Genomic DNA, 27,999 nt, shown 5'->3' with positions numbered 1-27,999 from the left:
ACTTTCAACTACTCGTCGCTCAAAGGTCCCAATTGAAACCATCAGGGCTGTTTTCTAAAGAGGCAAACACTGAGTTCAAGTAGATTTTTGGGGACCTTGGGGACACCATGATTTCTCCTTTGCATGATCACACTGGACCATTGCCATTATGTAATGTAGCAGTGTCTGACTAGGGTCAAACTGTGGGATGATGACATCATCGTAGGGCTGCACGACTATGGCAAAAATCATAATTCACGATTATTCATCTTAATATTGCAATTGCTGTTGTTATTGTCAGTTAATAGACTTTACACTGAAGTTTTGAAATGTTTTATAACTTTCTGTGACGCAGCTGCATGGTAAATTCTAAACATACAAAACTAAATAATATACACACACAGGGTTCCCACACCTTAGTTAACTTCAAATTCAAGGACCTTTCAAGGACTTTCCAGGTGCAATACCCTCCAATTCAAGGACTAAATGTGGGGACAAATTTCAAGTGAGAGCAAGATTACATAGTGTTATCGCTTTTATGATATATTGTTACAGCTTCATTTTGAGGGAATTCACGCTGCCTTACTACGGTGACACTTTGGGGACGACTCCAGAGGTAAGTCCGTCTGAATATGTATATCAAATTCAACCAATGGTGAGGCTTAACAACAAAGACAGGGTAATGCGGGAGCCAGGAAGTATATCGCTATCTAAAATATTGCCAAAGACGGCATTACAGGGATGCAGGAATTATGGCAAAGGAGATGCAGCGTCTTGTTCTCTTCTCAGAGAACAACAGTTACATACGTAACCCGAGACGTTTTCATGTGACAAACACAACTATGCAAAAAAGCATTTTGGTATGAATCAACATTCGCATACAGAAGACATAGATATTTAAAGCGAACAGTTTAGCACGTGTGCTTAAAAAGTCTAGAATTTTTATGATATTATCCTACACTACACTACAGGGAATAATATGGATTTTTTCCAGAAAACTTCTTTCATAAAATAGATTCAAGCACTTTCAATGACCTGTATCTATGTATGTTTATTTTAAAAACGTTCCAGGTCCTTACATTTTTTCCCCCAGATTCACAAACTTTCAAGGATTTCAAGGACCCGTGGGAACCCTATATAGAATAAACAAAACTAAATAATATGTAATACTTAAGGGTTTCACGATTTCGATTTTAAATCGAAATCGTTCGAAATTAAGTCACAACCTCGAACTTCGAATAAAAAAATGGAATCGTCGATGCTGCTACGCCCCCATGTCACGTCCGGTCGGCTTGCCAAGCGGGGGAACATAAACCTTTTAGAAGTGCCTTTAAAAACATTGGTCCAGCGGAACACGATTTATATTTTAAACACGAGGGATGTATTGCTACAACTCCTTGAAATGCATATCATGAACAAGATTACTACTAGGGCTGTCACTTTTCGTTCGAAAATCGATTGCACAATCGATCGGACCAACCAAAAAACGTTTCGAAAACGAAAATAGGCAATCGATTTTAACCAAATATGTACACTATTAATTTTAAAAGAATTAAACAGTTAAAATATAGATGTAACAAAACTCACAAACAAGCAGAAAAAGAAAATAAAGAATTCCGAAAGTGCAGCAGGTTAGCGTAAGCTAGACAGAAAATACCCAGCAATTTTACGCACCTATAGTTTCACGCTTTCAATCGCTGCATCTAGTGTTTTGCAAAGAAAATGGAGGACAACGTCAATAAACCTGTGCAACACGAGACAACGTCGAAATTGTGACCTTACAGGAGATGATGAGTTATGACAAGGAGCCACCCTTGCGAGCTGACAGCGACCCGCTTTTGAGATGGAAGATTGGCAGTACGAAATATGCAGCTGGGAACGAAGTACCCGAGTTTCCCTGGGACATCAGTGCGGTCGGAGTACGTCTTCTCAACAGATGGACATATAGTGAATGAAAAGCGCTCTGCTCTTGACCCCTAAAATGTTGATCGACTTGTTTTCCTGACCAATAATTTGTAATGGCCCTAGTCTTTTGCGCATTTCATTATGCCTGCCTAGTGCCGCCTAAGTGTCGGTTACATTTAATAAAAAAAAATGCACAGCATGTTCTCAACTTCAAGTAAATCTATTTAAAGTTTCATTTTTGAACAGTTGTTTGAAATGGATCGAATCATTATTTAAAATAATTTTTGAATTGCCTAAATCATAAAAGCAGCCGGTTGAACCTGCAGTAATGTTTTTCATTTATGGCATCCACTCTGCATATTTTTTAGAGAATGTTGCACTACTGTTGCTGTTTTTTATTCTGCACGAAACTTAATGACAATGAATAAGAAATATTGCTGACTTGTGCGTTTCAGGCGCTCTCTTTACATTTGTCTGTTATTTGGTGTTAAATGGAAACGTCTTTTTTAGACATGGAAAATCGATTTTACAATCGATTCAATGAACACTTATATATTAAAAATCGAAAATGATTTTTTCACAAAAGTGACAGCCCTAATTACTACCTAGTGATCTGACTTCGGACAGAGCGCAGCTTACTGCATGTGCACAAGAGAGCCGCCAAGATGCAAGATTACTACTTTAGTTTATGTTAAGACTTTGGACAGAATGAAATGCGAGAGCGCGTGCACGTGAGACAGAGAAAAGCGCAGCTGCCTATGACGCACTGGTTTTATTTCAGATGATAGGAGTCCAAGACGTGCACATTAAGTCCATGTGCGTGCAAGAAGGAATCCTCTCAATACAAGCTCTCTCGCTAAAGTAAAGCCCACAAACCCCCATGCCAGGAAAAGCATGCAAAAAAATAAAAAATTTAAAAATCGAGAATCGAATCGAATCGTGGCATTAGAATCGAAAATGTAATCAAATCGAGGATTTGGAGAATCGTGACACCCCTAGTAATAATGTTAGTGAAAAATCCAAAACTAATGGCTAAAGGACACGTCACTGATTCACCTTTGTATTTGGAACCCATACTGCCAAAACCACAAAAAATGGACAGCTGTAAATTGAGGCTTTTGGTGGTTATGTAATTGTTTCACTCGTAAAAGTAATCTCGATTACTTTTTCGATTAATTGTGCAGCCTTACATTATCATATCACCAAATATACAGATTGGCTGTACACACGAAACTGCAATGATGTTGTGCTCAGATTTATCCACTCTGGGACCCGGTTTCACAAGATAGCAGTTTAAAGCGAAGCGACCAAAACGCAAATACAATAAAAAATTTTATGTATACCTAAATGTATCTCAGTGTGGATCCGCTACTAAACATGGTTGTGTTTTATTACGTAAGCACATAAAAGAGAGTGGTTATAATTTAGGTTTAAATACAAATCTAGACCGTAATGCCATATATTACTTCAAAGTCTAATAAAGTTGAATATTTGTGACCCTGCCTGTGAAAGCCAGGCTAAACTTATTTTGAGATTAAGAGCATCTTATTGACCTTACTTAGTCAATATTAAAGATACCAAGATTATATTTTCACACAATGTTCTTTACATTAGGTAGAAAACAGTAAATCACCAAAAAATTACTTTTGGTGGGTCTTATTTCAGGTCAAATGGAATCCATCTGAATTATAGTTTCTAATAATAATAATACAGATTGATGTTAAAACCAGAAAAAAATTCACTAGGTTTATCTATGGCAGTTCAAATCGGGTCACTCTCCTTTCGTGTGTTTAATAGATCTATTATATGTTTGTGTTTCAGAAGTCAAACATTGTAATAATCTTCACACCATGAATCCAAGCTCCCGTGAGGGTCGGAAGGCACTGTTACCATGGTGACGAGAAAGGGTATTTGTAAGAGTCAGCACAACCCTGCCTAGTAACTACACTTTTCCATCTCTGAGACTTTAACAAGTTTCTGGTCTTGCCATTTTTCTCGCCCCATCAGTCGCTATCTTGTGTGTTTTAGTTCCTTTGCACTGAATTTTAATAACAATTTATCCTTATCTGCTGCTAGCTCTCTTGGACTCCCTTCCATTAGTGCACTTTCATTTACTTTAAAAATGCATTACTTTGCGACAGTAACACCTGGCATCCTCATTACTCCATAGTTTTTGACCCTCGTAAATAAAGACCTTTGTTACATTTGCTCCCTGATTGGGTGTTCTGCATTATTGTGTTTACTTCCCTGACACGTCAAGCCTCTATCATATGACCATTAGGTAGCCTGCACACCAAAGCAATTAAACGCAGCTCAAAATGCAGGTGGACGCCGACAGCTTTTTTCAGCTTTGGTTGCTATGAATCTTCTGCTATGAATGCGCCGGTTGGTTGTTGTAATATTTGTCCCACCCCTGCCCTGTCCCACCAGCCGTTCAATCCCACTTTGATTGGACAGCAGAGTAAAAAGTGACATTGACGAGCTGAGCGTTTTACTCAAAGTGGAAAATTTTTCTGGTGATCAGCGAAGACGAAACCCCCTGTTTTTGAAAAGCACCACGCTTCTATTGGAAACAATTGAAAACATACGCCAGCCACCGTAAACGTTTTAGAAATATAGTTGCGTTTTTACGCGAGGGTTCACGACACATACAATGCATGTGAGACAAATTTCATAATCAGAATAGTATGCCCACGCTGGATTTTTGTAATGAATGGTCACGAATGCGCGTACAGGATAATGTAATATATACCCCAGGCGATGTCGCATGTGTTGAACACGTACCAGTCAAATAAACCAAGGCTGTGCGTTCAAAAGTGCGTGTATGTTCGCGTACACGTAAAAACAAACCATTACTTTACCAAAAGATAACAATGACCAGCCACAACGACTGTGTAAACAATAACATGGAAACGAAGCTGCAGACACTTTTGTAAACACATTCTGCATTTATGCATGACACAAACAACCAAAACAAGCACATAAGTACTACGATAAATGTTTTCATCACTAATGAGAACATATAACGTGACAGCCGGCTTTAACATGACAAGAGCGTTGTTTTTAAAGTGAAAGTGATTTTATTCCGCTAAAGTGCTACCTGAAAAAAGCGGCGTTATAACACTGCGCCTTCATACATGCGCAAAAGACACTTGTACGCGCATGCTCAGTGTGTGTGAATGGTCACAAGTATGGAAGACGATCTTATTATTTTAAAATGCCATTTAAAAAAACACGTACTAATGTAAACAGGGCCTTCCATTTATTCAGCTCGCTAATATGACCTTTAATGTCAACTGCGCAAGCAAACTTGAAGTTTATAATGAAATCCTAGAATCACCCATATATAAGAACGAGGACAGGTTTGCAAAATAACTAATTTCAGCAAGAAACACAAACCAACAACCAAAACAAAGAAATGCGACTTTCCTTATCGCGCTTTCCTAAGCAGGACTGTTGCATGTGCATTGCATGTGTGTATAAATAGGGTCCAGCTCTTTAAAAGCCATCTAAAGCCAGCACTGAAGTACTAGCCAGGATAAGTATAGGATAAGTATAGGTCTTAACTAGGTCAAAGGTCACCACACAAGCAGCTCCATCCCATTTACAAAACACAACTGCTGCAGTGTCTCTCCAGATGAATGTGTGTACGGCGAGTCAATCATTTTACACACAAGTCGTTCGTGTGTTTATGAGGCCGTGACTGTAACCAGGAAACACGCAGCCAGCCTTTTGTTAAACAGCTCGAGCAAACAGATCATATTTAAGGGAAACACTGTTAACGCCTCGTTCAGTCTGTCCATCCTTTAATTGTTTTCACATTTCCCCAACAGCTCTCATTTATCCGCTCATCTTCCAGCACGACACGTGTCCATCTGGCTGGTTTTTCCATCTTACAAAAAAACATTTTACATGAAACTGCCATCATGGATCATTGAAATTCTAGCCACAGTCAAGTAATAATAATTATTATGGGGAAACGAAACGAAACAAGCATTTTTAGATGCTACTTGGCAAATTGGAAGTAACAATGTGGTTATACCACTACTGGAAACATATGTAGAGATTTAAAATTCAAGTAGCCGGCTCTTTTTGCTTTTACAGACTGTATTTAAGTATTAAATTCTCACAATGCGGATAGTTGAGATTAGAGCTGTACTTTATCGAGATATGATTTTTTACCAGGGCTGCATAATATTGAAGGAAAATGCGATGTGTGAAAAAAATTATTTTTGCAGCCAGTCTCTCTGGTATCTGCATCGACCGAAAACTTTGAAACATGCAACTTTTTTACAACGAACTCCTTGATCGTTCAGTGCGCGTTCACAAGCAGACTACGCCGCATGCGCCGCGACCTGCTGTCGTAGTTGCCAGCGTACAGACACAGAATACATTGGCAGAATCCGGTAATTTGTGCATTCATACGGGCACAAATATTTTCAAAAACAACTATTTTTATATCAACTAATCTGTCGAATAATCGACTATTCTAAATAATTTAGCACCAAAAATCAACAATCATTCAATCAAACATTCCTTAATGCTAAAATGTTCTTTTAGCGTGGCATAATTGTAATAAATATTTGTATTTATAATGTATTCTTATTCATTATGTCATTTATGCCGTCACATAATTAAATGTCCTTAAAACGGCAGGCAAAAGAGAAAACGTTGTGTCAAATTTACTGTGTCATCCAGAGACACTGTATAAGAAAACACCCTTGTATCAGCGTTAACTATAGTATTTTTTGTAATGTAATTCATATGTAGTATAATACAATATAGTGTTATAAATCTACATACATTTAAAAAAAAAATGAAAATTAGGGATTCACCGATATGGAAATTTTGGCCGATACCGATAACCCGCCTAAGCTGGGAAACCCTACCACCTTAACTAGGTCGTCCACAAAAAAAATGTCGCTGCACAAAAGTTCAAATGAGAGAAAGACCTGGTCTGTCACTGTCTGGAGGATAACTAGCCAGTTGATCGGAGAATAGCGCGGACGCACTTCACCCGCGAGCGTGCACGTGCGCCACACGGCCGTGATGAAAAAAAGACGTGGTCCATCACTGTCTGGAGGATAGCCAGTTGATAAAATGTGTGTCCGTGGAACTGTAAGTGGACATTTGGGTTACTTTAAGCCTGTTATTGTATTAGTCTAGTTCTGGCAAATTTAAAGTAAGTTGGTGATTTTGTTGTTTGAGCAACCTGCTAGCTAGGTTTCACGTGCCTGTTGATTCGATATAATTTTGGAGCGCTCTTGCTCACATTATTTATTTACATGCTACAGTAGTTACACTCCTTTAAGATAATGTAATTAATAGTCGGAAATAATCAGTTTTTACAATCTTCGCGCTATCTATCATTGTTTCGCCTGACGTTATACAACATCTGCTTCAGTTTGTGTTTATTAACCCTTTAGTTTCACTTCATCACGCAGCTATTCCCTTTAGAGGTATCTGTTTAAAACATTTAATTCATTAATAATCTAGTATGTGTTCATTTACAGTCATAAGTTTTAATTGAGTGTTTTTAATAAAAATATTTTCATTTTTATCATTACGCGTACACCCCGCCCCTTTGATTGCTACGCCCCCGGACCCGCCCAACCCTACCACCTTAACTAACACATTTTCTGCAGGAAACCCATGATATGCTAACAAAACCTTACCGAGGAAGTACTCCCATACTTTAGACCCATCCATCATCTTTGGAAACTTGTACTGGGCCGAATGGAGCAGACGGCGATAGACATAAGGTTCGAGCACAAGCCTCCTGGTTTTCATTAAAAATATCTGAAAATGTCTTCTGAAGACAATCGAAGGACTTGGTGGTTTAGAATGACACAAGGGAAAGTGATTTATGATAAAAATTAATTTTGGGGTGAACTAACCCTTCAAGCAGTTGAGGATATTCCAACTAAACTGAAGGAGGACCCAAGCCATATCTACAAGTGAGAATACCATAGAGACATTAGGGTGAACTACGCTGACCTGGCAACCACTCGGACCACCCTAACAACTCCTTAGCAACAGGACATCAATGCACCATAAAGAACACCTTAGGAAACACACAGCAACACCCTGGTAACCAACCAAACCTCATTAATTTTGTGATGGTGACCTTTACACATACGAATACCAGATTTTATTCAGAAAAAAAGTGAAAGTAACTCTAGACCTCTAACCTGGACAAGGGCCATTATATTGGCAGCACAGACAGACCATTCATAACACTGACTGCCGCATACAAGGGTGTCTGTTTTAGCCTAAAAACATACTCGATGCAAGAATGCAAACAGCCCCAAATCCTTGATCGACATGGTCTTAAACATAATACTATGGGGTAACAAATCTTAGATTCTGATTCTGTACCCGACGAAAGCAGAGGGCACCAGTTCATATTTAACCAAACATATATGAGTCAAAAACTCAAGCGTCTGGAGGTCAAAGGTTTGTTGCCACTACTTTAAACAGGATGTTAAACAGGAAAATATACATGAAGGCTCTCAGTATAAACTCATAGTTATGAAGATCGCAAATATTTGTATTTTACAGGAATGGTTTAGATCCATCGTTTATTGATCACCCAAAATTTCACAAACTTGCACATTTGATCTGTTTCTTAAAAGAGAAAAAATATGTAGGTTCCATTTTCTTTTTTGGGTAGATGGGTCACAAATTAAAACTGGGCTGAGAGACACGAGCACACTCATTAGTCCACATTAGCGCGGTGGTTAGAGGAAAATTCACTTCACGCTGGGCCACAAGCTGGTTAATGTATGAGAGCTGAACTATAAACAAAAGCAAAGGTCGTTCTGGCAGATCGGCCTCCGGTTTCAGCTAAACCACAGCGGACCTGCCACTGTCGCCTCAGGACGGAAATGATGTCAAGGACAAGCCTGAAGCACACAGTCAAATACATAAAACAGGCCCGTACAAGACACATCTTAAAATTGTAAAAGTATTACAACCAATAATGCTTTATTACGCTTTCCTAAGCTGGTAATTATTAAGAAAGCTTTTGTGTTTACTGACCTAAAACATCACGGCTAAAAGCAATGATGACAAACAGGCATAACCTTGCAGTACCACATCAAAGTACCATTTTATCGCTGTACCCCACCATTCACATTACTCTGTTTAAGTATTACAAGAAAACAATCAAGTACAGCACAGGCGCTGAATTATCTCAAACCATTTCAGGTTGAGTATCTCTATCCAGATTAAACATTATGACGGGGGTTGACATGACATTCATGCCAACCTATCAAACCCAGAACACAGTGTACCAAGATACACAAGTCGCCGCATGCACAGTTCAAAATTATTAAATAAAGCTACTAAGCATACGCCACATGCTCTCTTTCCAACCCTGCAAAGAGATTACAGCGCTTTATTGCATCTCAGTGATATGATGTGCATGACATGAAATGCGTGTCACATGCATGGTTGTGCATGCACTAAACTCTTTACCTTACTGCAGTATAGCATCCAAACTTCATACAGTCTCTCGGTCGATGCCATTCTGCACCGGGCATGTAGGCAGCAATGTTACAGTTATTATAACAATTAATATCCCTGATGTCTCATGATGTCAACATCCGGCCACATTCGTTCGTGGATGATAAATCCCAGCAGATCATGAATTTGTGTTAATCCACATATCCCGGTGAAATCAAATCCATGGCGTGAATGACATGAATCCCATATGAACTGGATCTGCAGTTTTCCACCAGGTCTTTGATATTGAAAGTGCAAACAAGTTTGTCCAATCCCCTGTGTATGGATATGAAAAACAGTTATGTATTTAGATACTGCATACATGCAAACACATTTCATGTCATGTAAATATGACAGTAAAGACACGCGTGAATTGAGTGTGACATCATCTCATGACAACTCAACGTGTCCAAATAGAGGCAACATGAACAAATTTCTGACTACATAATATCAAGTAACATTGACTGTTTAACATTTGTTTTTATCCTTAAACAACAAATTTTTATGCATACAGCAACGTTATATATATAAAAGCCTTTAGGTGTAAATGTTGTAAGCTAGTGTTATAAGTTATACCGCAAATAAATGTGCTAATCTTGCTAAATCGTCATTTATACCTTAACGCAAGATCAAAATAGTAAAAATATGCGATATTAGCTTACTCGGGGATGCTAACATACAATGTTTAATGTTTTAGTTTCTTAACTCACCTGACTGAACAAAAGCAGCTCGTCGAAACTCGGTCGTGACCCAACGCTAATGATCCAGGAATGTTGCACGAGACGAAAACACAGATGTCACATTCAACAAGCCAAACTGGATTTCAACTCATCTTGTAACCAGTTCATCCTGACAGCCCACATACACATGACGATTATCATCGGACTGGCACTGGATCGGATCGTGTGTATGTGTGTGTGTCTGTCTGTTTGTGTACGTATGTATTCGCTACAGTAAGTCCGTTCCACTTCAGGCGGTGTTGCGCAGACTATGACATCAGAGTACCGCGAGAGCAATTCAGAAGCAGTGGTTTCGAATCGTTCTCGCGAGGCTGTGATATCATTTGAGCGCTCGGCGCAGCACCGCCTGGAGTTGTGTTTTCTTCCCTTCCTACATGTTTTACGACAGTACGCGTTCGTTTACGTTGCCTATGTGGAGCTCGTGGGCGTGGCCGAAACTGTCAAAGTGACCAATCTGTGGTGCAATAAACATAATTTTATTATTACATTTTATTAGGTTAATTATTTTTACAAGTAATTACGATTACAAGTTAGTACAAATAAAATACAGTATTTACAAAACAGCAATAAACTGAGTAAAATATAAACAGGTAAAATAACATTAAAATGATATGAAGTGTGTAAAAAAATGAATTAGCATTTCTTAATGTTTTCAGCCAATAAGTTATTTTGTAAGTTTATATTTTTTACTCAAATATAAAACTCTTCACAGTCATTTGAAAGTTAATGACAGCCCCCTGGTGGATAAAGAATGGAAATACATTTATATTTTACTGTGCTTTTGCATTTGTACATTACAGTTAACTATTAAATGTATTAGGAAATGCCACATTGGTTATTAATAGAAAAGAAGACAAGACACCAAAGATTTAGGAATCAGAGTAAGAATATATTTATCATAAATCTAAATGTATCATACAGGTAACATAAAAAAACATAAAAGGTCTTCGGCAAATAGTATCACAGTCACAGTTAAAGCTGCTCAGTCCATCAGTTAAACCAGGATTCATTAAAATCCCATTCAGAGCGTACAGTATATTGAGGCAGTATAAATGTGGGGTGAACAGCACAGCATTAAAGGTTCGGTTTTCTTCACAGGATTAAAATTGTGCAGTTTCTTCACAGAGAGCCAGAGGAAGATTTTGGAAATGCCAGTTGAAAACAAATACGCACACTCACATAAACATGTACATGGACACAGGCTTTTAAAAAATTCACTGGCACGAGGGGACGTACTTCAGGAACCCCACAGCCCTTCACAGCACTCATGGCTCAGTTTGATGACCTCACTCATCTGAGATAGGATCATATCCAGTGATTTGCTGTTTTTTTTCTTTAATGTGATTGGCTGGTTGTGGACTTTGAACATCAAACAGAAGGTGTGATCACAATACTAATGTACAGCAATGTCAGGAATGGACTGCTTATTGCATAATGAGTATACATAATGCAATAATAAACAATAATGTAGTATGCTTAATATTTAATTTAGTAAGGGGTCTACAGTTATCATCTTGAAATAATAAACTTGAACTTTAAAACAATTATTTATCATTTGAAGTCAAGTTTGTGTAAACATATTTTTGTCAGGTTGATCAAATAATTTATAAAAAAAATATTGTGGCGTAAATTGAGCACTTTGCATTATGAGCAATGATGTTGCATGCATTGTGCTGTTGTGCAACACACACTACAGTGCAGTACAGTAAAAATGACTTTCTTACTTAGTATTTTTGTCTTGTTTTCAGTACTTTTGTCTTGTTTTCAGTACATTTATCTAAAAATTCCTAAATTAAGATGCATTTTCTTGATAAGCAAAATTACCCAAGAAAATAAGTTAGTTTTTAGACAAAAAAAAAACATAAAATTCAAATGAATTTGTGCTCAAAACAAACAAAAAACATCTTCCAATGGGGTAAGCAAAACAATCTTGAACATTTTTCTTAAACACTAAATTCAAGAAAAATTCAAGAATAATTCAAGAAAAAATTGCTTACCCCATTGGGAGATTTTTTGCTTGTTTTGTGCACAAAAATTGATATTTTTGGTCTAAAAACTAGACTTTTATCTTGGGTCGTTTTGCTCATCAAGAAAAAGCATCTTAATTTAAGAAATTTTAGATATTTTTACTGAAAACAAGACAAAAATACTAAGACATTTTTTTTCTTGAAAATCATTTTTGTAATGTCAGAGGTACATATACCAAACATATACATATCTGCACAGAAATGGTACATATTAGGTACGTCTTTGGGATGGCTTTTGTACCTCTTTTTTGAGAGTGTATAGCAAATTAAAACTGAGTGGTTGGTAAAGTCTTCGTACAGCTGACAGAGAGTAAATACAGCACAGTAAATGGGTGATAACTGATCCATTGTCTGATATTAGACATAGTTATCAGATTTCACAGATACTAAATGCAAACATATACAGTATCTTTTTTTAAACGTGAGAAAATAAATGCACAGCCACTTTTACCATTGCACAATGAGATTTTGCAGACAAAGAACGCTGGACATTTTGAATCATTATTGTAGTTCGAGGTCACCGTCAAACCTATCTGCTTGCTATAGCTATGGGTGTCAAAGTTTACCAAACGTGACATCAAATTTCTGCATCTGAAAGTCCACAAAAGACAAAATTCCTTGTACGCATTTCCATTAAGAATGGATTTCACCATGCAATGGTAAATGTACACTGCAAAAAATGACTTTCTTACTTAGTACCTTTGTCCCTTCCAGTAAAAATATCTAAAAATTCCTAAATTAAGATGTTCTTTCTTGATGAGCAAAGTGACCCAGGAAAACAAGTCCAGTTTTTAGACCAAAAATAAAAAATGTAAGCGATTTTGTGCACAAAACAAGCATAACAATCTGCCAATGTTTATGAAAAATTTTCAAGATTTTTTTGCTTACCCTATTGGCAGATTTTTTTGCTTGTTTCCTGCACAACATCGCTCAAATGTGATATTTTTGGTCTAAAACTAGACCCACTTTCCCGGGTCGTCTTGCTCAACAAGAAAAAGCATCCAAATTTTAGAATTTTTAGGAATTTTTACTGAAAACAAGACAAAAATACTAAGATTTGTTTTCTTAAAAATCATTTTTTTCAGTGTAAAGGCAGGGAAAAAAGGAAAGAAAAGAAGGACATGGTATTTCGGGACAGGGGTAGTGAAGGGGGTTAGGAAAAGTCCCACATCCCATCTTCTGGCTCAGTGTTGGTGGGAGAGGGAGTATTACAGGTGTGGGTTGGGGTTTCGGATGGTGGTGTGTCTGGAGGACAGGACATCGGTACGGCCGGATACATCAAACTGAGGAAAGAGTCTTTTGTGTGTTTCTTAACCTAAAAGATACACACAAATACATCAAAAATAATCTATATGCACTGTATTTTATAAACGTAGAATACACAGAAAATTGCATTGCTTTCAGTAAAAACACGAAAAGATAAATCTACCTGTCTAAAGAAGGGGTGGTTGAGAAGAGAGCTTGCAGACGGCCTGAAACACACACACACGGGATTCAGTTATATCATAACTCAATTTATTTGATTTGGAGAGTCTCTCCATCACTACCTGTTCTCAGGCTGTTGTTGCAGGCAGAGCTGGACCAGGTTGTGCAGTGTAGCCGAGTGGTTTTTGGGGGCGGGACTCTGGGGTCTGTCTGCGGTGGCCGTACGAGTCAGGCTTCCGGTCGCGACGCTCTCACCGATCCCTGAATCCACACCGGAACGGGACACTTTGAGTGCACCGAGGTCTCCGAGTGGGTAAGGAGAGACATCGAGGAGACAAGAATGAGACCCCTGCAACTTCTGTAGCAGCATCTGCAAGGGGAAAACATGCTTTTGGTCATTTGGAGTTTTGTGCTGGCAGGTGCAAGCGATGATGTAGGAAATAAAATAACCGGGGTACCAAAGTGGGCGGCATGTCCTGAAACGGCACCCTGCCACTGACCAGTTCACAAGCCACAATTCCCAGACTGTAGATGTCCGATTTCACACCATAGCCATGGAGATCCTTTACGAAGAGAGACACACAAAGATTCATCTTAATTTCTCATGATGCTCAAAGCTTTGATTTTCTGTAGCTTCTGATGTTAAGCAGCAGTGACGTGCGTCACCTGTCGCAGTAGCTCAGGACTCAACCATGGCAGAAGAGATGGACTGTGCTGAGGCATATCATATACCGTCCTCATCCTCTTGCCATCCTTCATTAGACTGTATACGCTTTGAAGCCCTGACAAACACACCCGACCTTCTGCTGACAACAACACGTGACTTGCCTTAACACCCCTGCAGAAGAGACAAGAAAACAATAATAATAAGAAAAGCTCAGATTAAAAATCAAGAATACAAGAAATGAGAGAAGACAAGAAGAGACTTGATATGAGACGATGAGAGATGAAAGGAGAGACGACAAAAGGAGGGGAGAGGAGGCAAATCAGAGATGATTGGATACAAAGTAAGGAGGAGGGACGGGATGAGAGAAGTGACGAGGGGAGAAAAGAGAGGATAAGACAACAAGACGAGACGAGAAAGAAGGGAGGAGATAGAAGAGGAGCAACCAGGGGAGAGGATAGATGAGAGGAGACCAGGGCAGAGGAGAGATGAAAGGAGACAAGGGGAGAGATGAGACAAAAAAGAATAAGACAACAAGACCAGATAAGAGATATGATATGAGACGAGAGACAAGGGGACAGGAGAGACGAGAGGAGAAAAGGGGAGAAAGGAGAACGAGACAAGAGGAAAGGAGAGATGAGACAATTGTAGAGGAAAGACAAGAGGAGAAAAGGTCAGAGGAGACAAGAGGAAAGGAAGATGAAACGAGACAATGGGAGAGGAAAGACTGGAGGAGAAAATGGGACAGAAGAGAGGAGAGATATGAAAGGAGACAAGGGAGAGAGCAGGGAGAGATGAGATAACAGGAGAGCAGGCGGGACAAAAGGAGAGACAATGAGAAGAGAGGAGACAAGGGTAGAGGAGAGACGAGACAAGGTAAGAGATGAAAGAAGACGAAAGAGAAGAGACAAGCAGAGAGGATGAGAGGAGACAAGGGAAAAGATAAGAGGAGACGAGAGAGAATAAGACAAAAAGACGAGACAAGAGAAGAGATGAGAGAATGAGACAGGAGACAAGGGAAGAGGAGAGACAAAGGGAGAGGAGAGATGAAAAGAGACAAGGGCAGAGAAGAGACAAGATGAAAGGAGACTAGAGGGGATAAGACGAGATGAGAGAAAAGGAGTGGACGAGACAAGATTGAGACAAGACAAGAGATGGATAGATGAGGAAAAAAAGGAGAGACAAGGAGATAGAAGAGAGATGAGACAGATGAGAAAAAAGGAGTGGAAGAGAAAAGATTGAGACAAGACAAGAGAAGAGAAGACGAGAGAAGAGATGAGACAAGAGGAGAGTAGACGGGAGGAGAGACAAGACAAGATTGAGACAAGACGAGACGAGAAAAAAGAAGTGGATGAGACAAGATTAAGACAAGACGAGAGGAGAGGACAGAAAAGGAGTGGATGAGACAAGATTGAGACAAGACAAGATGAAAGGAGAGAAAAGAAGTGGACGAGACAAGATTGAGACAAGACCAGAGGAGAGAAAAGAAGTGGACGAGACAAGATTGAGACAAGACAAGAGGAGAGTAGACGAGAGGAGAGACGAGACAAGATTGAGACAAGATAAGAGGAGTGTAAATGAAAGGAGAGAAAAGAAGTGGACGAGATAAGATTGAGACAAGACCAGAGGAGAGATGAGACAAGGTGAGAGAAGAGGAGAGATGAGATGAAAGGAGACAAGAGAGGATAAGAAAACAAGATGAGATGAGAGAAAAGGAGTGGACGAAACAAGATTGAGACAAGACCAGAGGAGGGCAGATGAGAAGAAACGAGAGACAAGGAGATAGAAGAGAGATGAGACAGATGAGAAAAAAAGAAGTGGACGAGACAAGACTGAGACAAGACAAGAGGAGAGTAGATGAGAGGAGAGAGAAGACAAGATTGAGACAAGACAAGAGGAGAGTAGATGAGATGAGAGACGAGACAAGATTGAGATAAGACGAGAGGAGAGAAAAGGAGTGGACTAGACAAGATTGAGACAAGACCTAAGGAGAATAGACAAGAGGAGAGACGACACAAGATTGAGATGAGACAAGAGAAGAGTAGACGAGAGGGGAGACGAGACAAGATTGAGACAAGATAAGAGGAGTGTAAATGAAAGGAGAGAAAAGAAGTGGACGAGATCAGATTGAGACAAGGGGAGAGAAGAGGAGAGATGAGATGAAAGGAGTCAAGAGAGGAAAAGACAACAAGACGAGATGAGAGAAAAGGAGTGGACGAGACAAGATTGAGACAAGACAAGAGGAGAGTAGATGAGATGAGAGACGAGACAAGATTGAGACAAGACGAGAGGAGAGAAAAGGAGTGGACTAGACAAGATTGAGACAAGACATAAGGAGAATAGACGAGAGGAGAGACGACACAAGATTGAGATGAGACAAGAGAAGAGTAGACGAGAGGGGAGACGAGACAAGATTGAGACAAGATAAGAGGAGTGTAAATGAAAGGAGAGAAAAGAAGTGGACGAGATCAGATTGAGACAAGGGGAGAGAAGAGGAGAGATGAGATGAAAGGAGTCAAGAGAGGATAAGACAACAAGACGAGATGAGAGAAAAGGAGTGGACGAGACAAGATTGAGACAAGACCAGAGGAGAGAAAAGAAGTGGACGAGACAAGATTGAGTCAAGACAAGAGGAGAGTAGATGAGATGAGAGACGAGACAAGATTGAGACAAGACGAGAGGAGAGAAAAGGAGTGGACTAGACAAGATTGAGACAAGACATAAGGAGAATAGACGAGAGGGGAGACGAGACAAGATTGAGACAAGATAAGAGGAGTGTAAATGAAAGGAGAGAAAAGAAGTGGAAGAGATCAGATTGAGACAAGGGGAGAGAAGAGGAGAGATGAGATGAAAGGAGTCAAGAGAGGATAAGAAAACAAGACGAGATGAGAGAAAAGGAGTGGACGAGACAAGATTGAGACAAGACCAGAGGAGAGAAAAGAAGTGGACGAGACAAGATTGAGACAAGACAAGAGGAGAGTAGACGAGAGAAGAGACGAGACAAGATTGAGACAAGATAAGAGGAGTGTAAATGAAAGGAGAGAAAAGAAGTGGACGAGATAAGATTGAGACAAGACCAGAGGAGAGATGAGACAAGGTGAGAGAAGAGGAGTGATGAAATGAAAGGAGACAAGAGAGGATAAGAAAACAAGATGAGATGAGAGAAAAGGAGTGGACGAGACAAGATTGAAACAAGACAAGAGGAGGATAGATGAGGAAAAAAAAGGAGAGACAAGGAGATAGAAGAGAGATGAGACAGATGAGAAAAAGGAGTGGAAGAGAAAAGATTGAGACAAGACAAGAGGAGAGAAGACGAGAGAAGAGATGAGACAAGATTGAGACAAGACAAGAGGAGAGTAGACAGGAGGAGAGACAAGACAAGATTGAGACAAAACGAGAGGAGAGAAAAGGAGTGGATGAGACAAGATTGAGACAAGACCAGAGGAGAGCAGATGAGAAGAAATGAGAGACAAGGAGATAGAAGAGAGATGAGACAGATGAGAAAAAAGAAGTGGACGAGACAAGACTGAGACAAGACAAGAGGAGAGTAGAGGAGAGGAGAGAGAAGACAAGATTGAGACAAGACAAGAGGAGAGTAGATGAGATGAGAGACGAGACAAGATTGAGACAAGACGAGAGGAGAGAAAAGGAGTGGATGAGACAAGATTGAGACAAGACCAGAGGAGGGCAGATGAGAAGAAACGAGAGACAAGGAGATAGAAGAGAGATGAGACAGATGAGAAAAAAGAAGTGGACGAGACAAGACTGAGACAAGACAAGAGGAGAGTAGAGGAGAGGAGAGAGAAGACAAGATTGAGACAAGACAAGAGGAGAGTAGATGAGATGAGAGACGAGACAAGATTGAGACAAGACGAGAGGAGAGAAAAGAAGTGGACGAGACAAGATTGAGACAAGACATAAGGAAAATAGATGAGAGGAGAGACGACACAAGATTGAGATAAGACAAGAGAAGAGTAGACGAGAGGGGAGACGAGACAAGATTGAGACAAGATAAGAGGAGTTTAAATGAAAGGAGAGAAAAGAAGTGGACGAGATCAGATTGAGACAAGGGGAGAGAAGAGGAGAGATGAGATGAAAGGAGACAAGAGAGGATAAGACAACAATCCGAGATGAGAGAAAAGGAGTGGACGAGACAAGATTGAGACAAGACCAGAGGAGGGCAGATTACAAGAGAAGAGTAGACGAGAGGAGAGATGAGACAAGGTGAGAAATGAGGGGAGAGATGAGAGGAGTCAAGAGAGGATAAGATGACAAGACGTGATGAAAGAAAAGGAGTGGACGAGACAAGATTGAGATCAGACAAGAGGATAGAAGACGAGAGGAAAGGAGAGACAATGAGATAGAAGAGAGACAAGACAAGGTGAGAGATGAGAGGAGACAAGAGACAAAGAGAGAGGAGAAGCAACACAAGTTGAGAGAAAAGATGAGAGGAGACAAGAGAGGATAAGACAACGAGACAAGACAAGAGAAAATAGAAGAGAGAGGGAGAAGAGTAGAGAGGAAATTAGATGACAAATGAGACAAGACGTGGCAAGAAGACGAGAGAAGAGATAAGAAGTGACAAGACAAGAATAGATGACAAGATGGGAAGACAAGATGAGGTGATGTAAGATGAGACTGCATAACACTTACAGTATATCTGTGTTCAGATTCTTACCTGTGCACATAACCCATGTGATGCAGGTACTCCAGACCTCTCAACACACCATACAGCAAATACGCTATGAGAGACTCACTCATTCCATCCGGAAAATACTGCCTGAGCAGATAGTCTGCAGAACCTGATTGAGAGCATGTTTAGTTTCCAATAGTGACCAGATCAAAAACAGAGATGATACAGGACACAAACCATAGCTCATGAGGGGAGACAAGACCCAGAGCTCACAGCACGAACTGAACACCAGTCTGGACGTCAGAAGATTTGGGTGACGAAACAGTCTGGACAACAAAACCTCATTCTGCAAACAATACACAAACACATTAACATACAGTTAGGTACTTAGCTTCTATCTAAAGCAGAAATCTTGTGGTGCGCTACATTTCTCCTGGCATATTTTACATACTATTTAATAGCAAGTGTATACTGTTCACTAAGCAGTGAGCAAATTTCAATTGAGAACACACCATCAGATGTAGGAGTTCATCTTCTGTACACTCATCGAGGTTCGTGTTTTTTACCGCCACCAGTCGACCGGATGGAGTATGACGCGCTACGCTCACCTGACTCAGGTTATTGAACCCCCGCCCTACACAAACACATAAACATGACGTACAGATGCACTTACATTACATTCTTACATTCTTCATTCACTCACAGACAATATGTTTGATATTTCATTTAAGGGAACAGCTAACACGCATATATAAAGTGGGTCAGGTTCCCTACCCAGTCGTGACAGCAGCTGATAGTGGGCGGGGTCAGTGGAAAGACCTGTGACGTCATCGTCATCCATCAACACAGAACAAGGAGAGACATCACTGCTCTGTCACACAAACGCACACGTTTGAACAAACACGTATCACAAACACGGAAGTCATCAAAACACTGGACAAACAATGAATTTTGTGTTTTAAAGATGAAAATTCTGTCATCATTTACTCACCATTGTGTTGTTCTAACCCTGTACGAATTTCTATACGCTGTTGAACACAAAAGAAGGTATGTTGTTGATAAATGATGGTAAGCACACAGTTGATGGTACCCAGTAAGAAAAGCAAATACTATGAAAGTCAATGGGTACGTCAACTGCATGCTTACCATCATTTATCAAAATATCTTCTTTTGTGTTCAACAAGAAACTCGTACAGGTTAAAAACAACACGAACACATTTTCATTTTGGGGTGAACTGTCCCTTTAACAAGCGGTTATTTTCAGAACTCAAATTACCACAGGCGAACGATGTCTTATATATGCGTTACATCTTGAATTGTCTGGGACTAAAAGCACATCATCAGGAAAAAGCTGAAGGGCTGGAAAGGAGAAATGTGTGTATATAGAAAACGTCCTGTCTAGTGAATAACAATGATACAATGCTGGAGGAAACTGCAGATTCAGCTGACTGGAAATAAAAAGGTCACAGAAGAAATAGTCTCTTTTAGCTGGACTCAGATCAGTTAATAGCACTGACAGAAAAACACTGATCCTGACTGCAGATTGGACAATCTCTTCTAAAGCAGGAGAAAATTGGAAAGAAAATGACCACATATGTACTCGACACCAAAAAAGGCATGAAATGGGAAACCAATTTTCCCTGATCGTTTGAAATAAATGAGCTTGATGCACTATAAAGAACAAGCGTAACTTCCAGAAAAGCCATTTACTGCTGTAAAACAAATTGTTTTGTTCCTCGTGTTCTCCAAAACTCTCGCTGAAGCATGTCGTTACTATTTGCAGTGACTAGTTGTCATATGCATGTTTCATCACAGTATGCGATGGGATTCAGCGTTATCAACGTACTGCCTTATTTGAATTTACAGAGTTGATTTGTACGCTTATAATAATATGCAACAAATCATTTGCTAAAAAATAAGCTCAAAATCTTAAATATTTTCTCTCAAAAATGTATAGTTTCATATCAGAAGGACATTTATTAAAGGTGCATTGTGTAACTTTTAGAAGGATCTCTTGACAGAAATACAATATAATATTCATAACTATATTATCAGTGGTTTATAAAGACCTTACAAAGTTTTGTTTTTATTACCTTATGCTGCGTTCAGACTAGTGATTTCAATGTTAAGGCAATGTAAAGACGCGTTGACGTGCGTCTGGAGGTCTCGTGGCGGGAATGAGGCATGTAGCGTGGCGCGGTAGACGCGACTCTGCCTCATTCGCGCTTGAAAAATTGGAACTTTGGCGGAAAAACGCGAAGCATTAATGCAGTGGTTCTCAACTCCAGTCCTCGGGACCCACTGCTCTGCACATTTTGGATGTCTCTCATATCTGACACACTCAGTTCAGTTCATGGAATCTATCCTAACGAGCTGATGATCTAAATCAGGTGTGTTAAATAAGGGAGACATCCAAAATTGTGAAGAACAGTGGGTCCCGAGGACTGGAGTTGAGAACCACTGCATTAATCAATCAGGAGCTTGCTCTAGTAATGATATAATTACAGAAAGCGAGAGGAGTCACAGAAGCCCCTCCCATGACGCAAATTTCCGGCGTGAATGTCACGATAACTAGAATTTCACGCGCTTCTTTCACGTGTGAATGAAGCGAGTAAACTCAAAACTTTCAAGCGGCAAACTAGACGCGGTAGACGCAAATTTTATGCCTCAAACGTGGCTGGTGTGAACCCACGGTTAGAATGAGCTGTATGTATCTACATAGACCGTGGGTCACCTTATGGGCGATTCACATTTCGTGTCTTTTGCGCAAGCAAATACGTAATTCCGAATGTAGCCGCGCCAGTTGAGAGTACTTCAACTTTTCAGAATGCCGCATAGAAAGCGCGTAGGAAAGGACGAGGAAAATGGCACGGTCGTGGTTTTAGACATGAAATGTGAACCGCCCCTTACATGGAAGTTGCCATTTTGTGCCGCCATGTTTCTACAGTAGCCCTAAATGAACAAACTGCTCTACAGAGAGCATTTCATCACTACGTTGTCTCAGACGATGACATGTTGCCTGTGGCGGCTACCGTAGCTTCTCTATGCGTTTCGAAAGGGAGGGGTGAGCTGTGGACTGATAGATATGTACAATAGATGTTGCCTTGGCTACGGCAGTTCATCGGAACCCCACATCAGCGTCATTGTAGGCAATGGTGTGACGGAAAAAATGTCACCATACATCGTCATGAATGGGATTTTCTAGGTTTTCTTTTGGTTCGTTTCAACAGTCAGACATGTATTTAGCATTGAGTCCAGAAAAAAATTAACGTTTTGATTTTTTGAATATCTACGTTTTCTAACTATAATGCATAGTGCTAGTAGCCCTAACATCCATACGCAGCACAAAAGTCCGGCATTGTCCATGAATTCGAAGTACAGGCAGAGATAGCAGCGTTACCTAGTTACTTCCTACGACAAGACCCCTGTTTCAGGATGGCGGCGGTTTTGACGCATGCTTAGAACCCCAAGGGGACATCTAGTGTATATATCTATGCTGTGGACTAAGCCATTGGTTGCAATTCACAATCTCACCTATAGATGCCGCTAAAAATCGTAACAGTGGACCTTCACTAGAGTCATTTGGATTACTTTATTAATGAATGTACGTTACTTTTGGAGCTTTAAAACATTGAGCACCATTCATCATGGAATTACAAACCTTGGAAGACCCCAGATATTTAACTCTTTCCCCACCATTGATGAGTAAACTCGTCAATTAAGAGAAAACGCTTCCCTGCCAATGATGAGTTTTTCCGGCAATTCGTATTTCCGCTATTATCCACCAGGAAAGCAACCCAGAAGCAACCCCTTAGGGCAAACAGTAAAAATTCTGTGTATGTTTTGATCATCGCTCTGAATATGTTCTCTATCAAAAGTCCTTCACAAAAATGCAATTCTCTCAGCTTTTTGCTCAAAATTTTGTATTTTTGAAGAAACCTAACCATATTTGAGAGGTGATAAAAAGAAAACAAATGAAGGTAGGATGAAATGTTGTTTTTTAAAGCACAGGGTCTGTTCTTTCATTTGATATATTGTATATTTATATATTTAACGAAGAAAATTTTCTGGAAGGCATTAAACTTGTAAAAATCATAAAAAATGCTGGCGCTGGCTGGCAACTTTTTTAAAAACGCTTGCGGGAAAAGAGTTAATATAACCAAAGTCCCATTAGTGAAGTCGCGCTACTGGGCGGCCATGTTTGCAATGCCTCCGGGCAGTTATTTCAGTCATTATAACTTATGTTTATTAAGCTCGAATTGCACAAAAAGACATTCAATTTCGGGATTGTTTGAGCTACTGCGCATGCACACGGGTCGGCAAGCTCCTCACATGACTTTGTACAGAGCCCCTCCCCCAGAGAATCCTCAGTCTTTATCGATTAATGATTGGTTCTTTTAACTGGAAGGCGGGACTTCCAGCACCAGAGCATCCATATTAAGCATTGCATTGTCAAAGTAATAGGAGTGCTTAATCTTGTTATAAGTCATAAACACCTAGGATGGCATCAGGGTTAGTCCATTATGGATTATTTTAATTTTATTATTAACTGTACCTTTAAGTGTCAGAGCTTAAAAACTACACAAGTAAAATATTAAATTATTTTAAAAAATTATAGATAACCTTTAATAATATACTGAGAAAAAACACAGCAGCTTTTCTTGCCCAATGAGAGGAATTTCTAAAGTCAGCCCACAAATGTATCCTTCAACGGTAAAAAAGTGACCTTTCTTCCAAATGGATGAAACAGAAAAACTGTTGTGATGACCGGCACAACGGATCCATTGAGAGCTTTAAACAACAATCTGGCCTCAGTGCTTGCACTTCACGACTAGATTCATGTTCTGTCCTTCACACCAGAGCGTAAGACCGAAACTGACGTATCCGAAGGGACAGATCCTAAAGGGACGATCACTGACGTCAATCGTGCAGCGACAAAGTGACTGAAAGAGTTTGTGATCTTATGCAACATGGAAAGCGTACACGATGTGTCCACGTCCAATGGGAGTGTAGACAGTGCTCATGTGATCATTATTAGCCATCAGGGTTTCATTCACAAAGTGAACTGAGAATATCATTTCAATTTCTGATTTCCAAAAATGTTTGCTTTACATAGATTATACATAGATTGTGACTCTTATCTACAGCCCTGATCTTCTATGAGACTATACTGACCGAGACCTGGTGACTGATGTCTTCATACTGCTCCTCTATGCTGATGGACTGGACGTGTGAGTGGGTAGAGATACAGGTGCAGTCCTGAGGGGAGGAGAAAAGGGGAGGAGAAATGAAACACACCCTCCACCCCACATATGAATATGCGGATGATGTATAAACATGCATAATCTGATTATGCAAGGAAGGGCTGGAGGTGATGATGATGGTTGTGATGCACATGCAACCATTGGCGCTTTTTCATTGCATAGTACCCCATGGTTTGGGTCGGGTCAGCTTACTTTTGGGGGCTTTCCACTGGGTGCAGTACGTAGTACCCGATACTTTTTGGGTTTCAAAAGACCCGAGATGATACCAAAACGTGACGTGAAAACACTGCAGATCACTGATTGGTCTGAGAGAATCGTCACTACCAGCGTCATCGCTATAATGTAAAAGATTAGCTTTACCTTCATGCTAGCCTGCGCTGTCTCGAGTAAACCTGTTGTCATCTGTGCTTTCCTGCAAGTTCCCAAACTCCATTTTAGCAATGAAAAACATCCACAGGTTGAGAATCAGGAACACCATAACAGTTTTTTTTCAGACTTGCAGTTTGTGGCGGCACATTCGCGAAGCACACGTCCACATATATGCTTAAATGCAACTTAAATGAGGCTCAGCGGAGCGCGTCGACCGACGTGTGAGAAAGAGGTAGTGATAAACGCAATTTGTGGTGGTCAATTTTAATTTTGTGTCGGACTGAGAAATAAATGAATGTATGGGAATGTACAACAACGTTTTCACTTGTATGATGTCACATCAGTAGGCAGCGCAAATATAACGTCACGCCTATAATCCCTCCCACTCTGAAATGTTACTAAACTCGATGGAAAAGCTTGACAAGCCAAAGTGAGGTGAGCTGACCCGACCTGACCCAAACCAAACCGTGGGGTATTATGCAATGGCAAAGTGCCACATGACAGGTTAGAGGAGATGAAAGCTTGATTAAAGAATGTTCAGGAATCAACAAAAACAAGTCAACGTCAAATAGCATTCGCAAACTATTTGAATTTTTTATCAAGTTACATATTTTTGAGTAAAACAGAATAAAAGCGAGCAAAAAAAATTAAGATTTTAAGATTTATTGACAGAATCTGTAGTCTGCCGTCCATTACCACCGAAATGGATTTCACCGAAATGCAACAATAGAAATCTACAGTTCATTACACCAGAACGCATGTTTTAATTGTTCTGATGGTTTACAACCATAAGAATCGCTTACTAACCTTGAAGATAAATTCAAAGTATATTCAATAAACACAGTATGTTACAAATGCTAATCATATACTGAACCCAAAACATCCTTTTATCAAGAATATTGTGAGATATGACCATATTCACTAATAGTAGGACATAAGGAGGGGGACTGTGTGGTGACAGGAGAAGATTAATGAGGGCAATTATTATTAAATGTTTTGATATCTAGAGACTAGAGAAGAATCAGGCCAGGAGTATTGTAAGGGGAACATCATCTACCCATGCAAACCCTCGAGCACACAGTAATATCATACTAAATAATAAATGCACTCTGCGATCGGAAATACTGGAGTCCAGAAATGAACACAAACAACGCAATGAAATTCACACAGATGCTCAAAACAGATCCGACTCTCACCAGAAATGACATGAGGTCTTTTTGGCTGTATGGATGCTTCACTGGTGTTCATTTATTCGACTGTAGAGAAGCACATCTGGATACAAAGAAAAACAATCAACAAACATCATAAGCACAAGATACCATGCTGCATTTCTAACTGCAACAACATCGAAACGCTGAATAAAGGGTTTTTTTTCCCGCTTACCTGGCTTTGTTTGGATTCCTCTGGGTAATTGACTTCATCTCATCTCTGCATGCAATTTTCCTTTAGAGTCCTACAGTACACATCAACCAATAAAACAGAAATGCTTTCAAACACATTATCCACTGGTACTTCCATTTCATATAAATCATCATTCAAGATTAATAATAATAACAACCAACCTGACAGTTTCAAGTGCACACTTCTCTATTATCTGGTGAGCTTACACAGTGCATTGTGCCCAAAAATCCTTATAGCATAGTATCTCTATTTCAGTCTTTTTAACCTTATGCATGTATCTATGTTTGTTTTGCATTTTATTGATCTAGAAATGCTGATTTCAAATGCATTGTGCCCATAATAATCCTTAGCGTCTTTATTTGACTTTATGCATGCATCAGGGCTTGTGTTTATGAACAGAGCAGCCAGAGTCAATGTCTGGCACGGTTTGAATGAGTCTAGAGGGCTCTCCTCTCCTCTCAGCCATCATCATCATCGCTTTATCTCCGGTGATGGACTGTCGCTCCTGTCAAGGCATATCAGGCCTGATATCACCATAGGTGACATTGAAGACCACTGCTCATATTGTGTTTTAATAAATACATTAGTCACATCAGAATGAGGTCATGCATGCAAGATCATATTAATGGAGGAAATATTAAATAATAATAAACCACGTCCTTGTTTAAAAGAAGATGGTTACATTTAATTTGCAAAATAAATGCATATTTATGCATAAAGCAGTATTGCAATCGAAATACATGCATTTGAAAAAATATTATATGCAATATTAATCAATTATTTAATAGTGCCTGTGACAGCACGTGCCCTTCCTAGTCCTTGACAGTGACTGCACACACAAAAATGAACATATGCTCAAAAAAACCTGTATTTTTATTGTAAGAGTCCATTATAATCTGATATATTCCGGAGTTTAGTATTTAATTCACATTGCTTCATATGCATTAGCTTTAAATTAAGCAGTTTTGCATTACATGATTTGACTTCACTTTGAATTGTTAATGCAGGGTTTACATAATTTGACCGTAAAAACGATCCTTTTATAACATTATGCATAATTAAAATGAAGTAAACGAGATACAACAATAACTTACCATTGTTATGCATTTGGATAAAGGATCATCTGTATAAAGACCTTACTCTGTTGACTTCACAGTGAGCGTTAATTGTTACAGTTACAACGGATTTAATCACAGTTTCATTGCGTGAAAAAAATCACGCGGCTCCACTCACGCTAAATAACATTTCGAACTTGACTTGCTAAAGCTTTTGTTCAGGGTCCCAGCTGATTTCATGTCATGTCTGACGTATAGATGCAACTACATAATAAGAGTCTCTTCCTCTCAAACAGCTCCATAACGCAACTAGATCACGTCCCAAACATTTAAATATTAATAGTAAGATTTTTTTTCCGGAAAATTTTTGGAAGTAATTTGCAATTGTAGCGCACTTAATGATTAAATTATTTACATTAACGACATAGGATCTGCCCTCAGATTCTTGCATTTTAGTGTTGTATTAATAAGTGACGCACCTGTAAATTGTGCATAATAAAACAACTTTCTTGTATACTGTCATTGTGAGACTCATAATTCAAGTTTATTTAATTACCTAACATAACATTTAAAAAATATAATTTAGGGAAATGGTACATTTCGTCTAGTACACACATGTTCATTCCTTCAAAATCATAATAATGTATACTTCATATAAACTGTACAGTAGCAAATATAAATTTTGTTTTGTTTTAATTTAACAAAATAAAACATATTTATTTGATCTTAAACATTGTTTGTACAAGTATAATTTACAAACAATAAACAGTCGTTTATAAACACCGTGGAGAAAATGACTTCGGCCTTTGTGTGATGAGAAAATAAGAAGATTTGCTTCTGATTTAAATATATTATTATCACCATCCCTTCAAAATATCTCCTCCAATAAAAAAGCGTTGATTTATTATCCATCTATCTAATTATTTATATTTTTTTTCTATGTGTATGTCTTTCTATTTGTTATTTATAGTTGCTCTCTAAAGTTTGTAATGTTTAAATATCTGCAAATAAAAAAAATCACTTCGCTCGGA

General features: G+C 39.2%; 2 protein-coding genes across 3 annotated transcripts in view; both read right to left on the bottom strand.

Moving 5' to 3' along the window:
* The window catches only part of nbeal1 (neurobeachin-like 1), a 73,231-nt gene extending 62,896 nt beyond the window's left edge, over nucleotides 1-10,335 (bottom strand). The window contains 2 exon segments of the mRNA XM_073870698.1: nucleotides 9,364-9,666; nucleotides 10,101-10,335. Of these exon segments, the coding sequence (XP_073726799.1) occupies nucleotides 9,364-9,414 (51 nt within the window). The 5' untranslated portion in view covers nucleotides 9,415-9,666; nucleotides 10,101-10,335.
* A 2,534-nt stretch (nucleotides 10,336-12,869) lies between these two features.
* stradb (STE20 related adaptor beta) lies at nucleotides 12,870-27,230 on the bottom strand. Of its 2 annotated transcripts, XM_055214095.2 has the most exons (13): nucleotides 27,008-27,230; nucleotides 25,896-25,965; nucleotides 25,709-25,784; nucleotides 24,055-24,138; nucleotides 19,654-19,750; nucleotides 19,392-19,513; nucleotides 19,117-19,225; nucleotides 18,925-19,048; nucleotides 14,249-14,420; nucleotides 14,041-14,145; nucleotides 13,705-13,952; nucleotides 13,587-13,629; nucleotides 12,870-13,472 (listed from the first exon to the last, which is right to left on the bottom strand). In XM_055214095.2, the coding sequence occupies exons 3-13, from the start codon at nucleotides 25,718-25,720 to the stop codon at nucleotides 13,311-13,313; spliced, it is 1,278 nt and encodes a 425-aa protein (XP_055070070.2). In that variant the 5' UTR covers nucleotides 25,721-25,784; nucleotides 25,896-25,965; nucleotides 27,008-27,230; the 3' UTR covers nucleotides 12,870-13,310. The 2 variants fall into 2 exon arrangements, with proteins under 2 accessions (XP_055070070.2, XP_055070072.2); XM_055214097.2 differs by lacking the exons at nucleotides 19,392-19,513; nucleotides 19,654-19,750.
* Nucleotides 27,231-27,999: the final 769 nt, after the last annotated feature.

This window comes from Misgurnus anguillicaudatus, chromosome 8 (assembly GCF_027580225.2).
Source record: "Misgurnus anguillicaudatus chromosome 8, ASM2758022v2, whole genome shotgun sequence".
Taxonomy (NCBI): Eukaryota; Metazoa; Chordata; class Actinopteri; order Cypriniformes; family Cobitidae; genus Misgurnus; species Misgurnus anguillicaudatus.
Note: the sequence above shows the minus strand (reverse complement) of the source record. Positions and strands in the feature narration are given on the sequence as shown.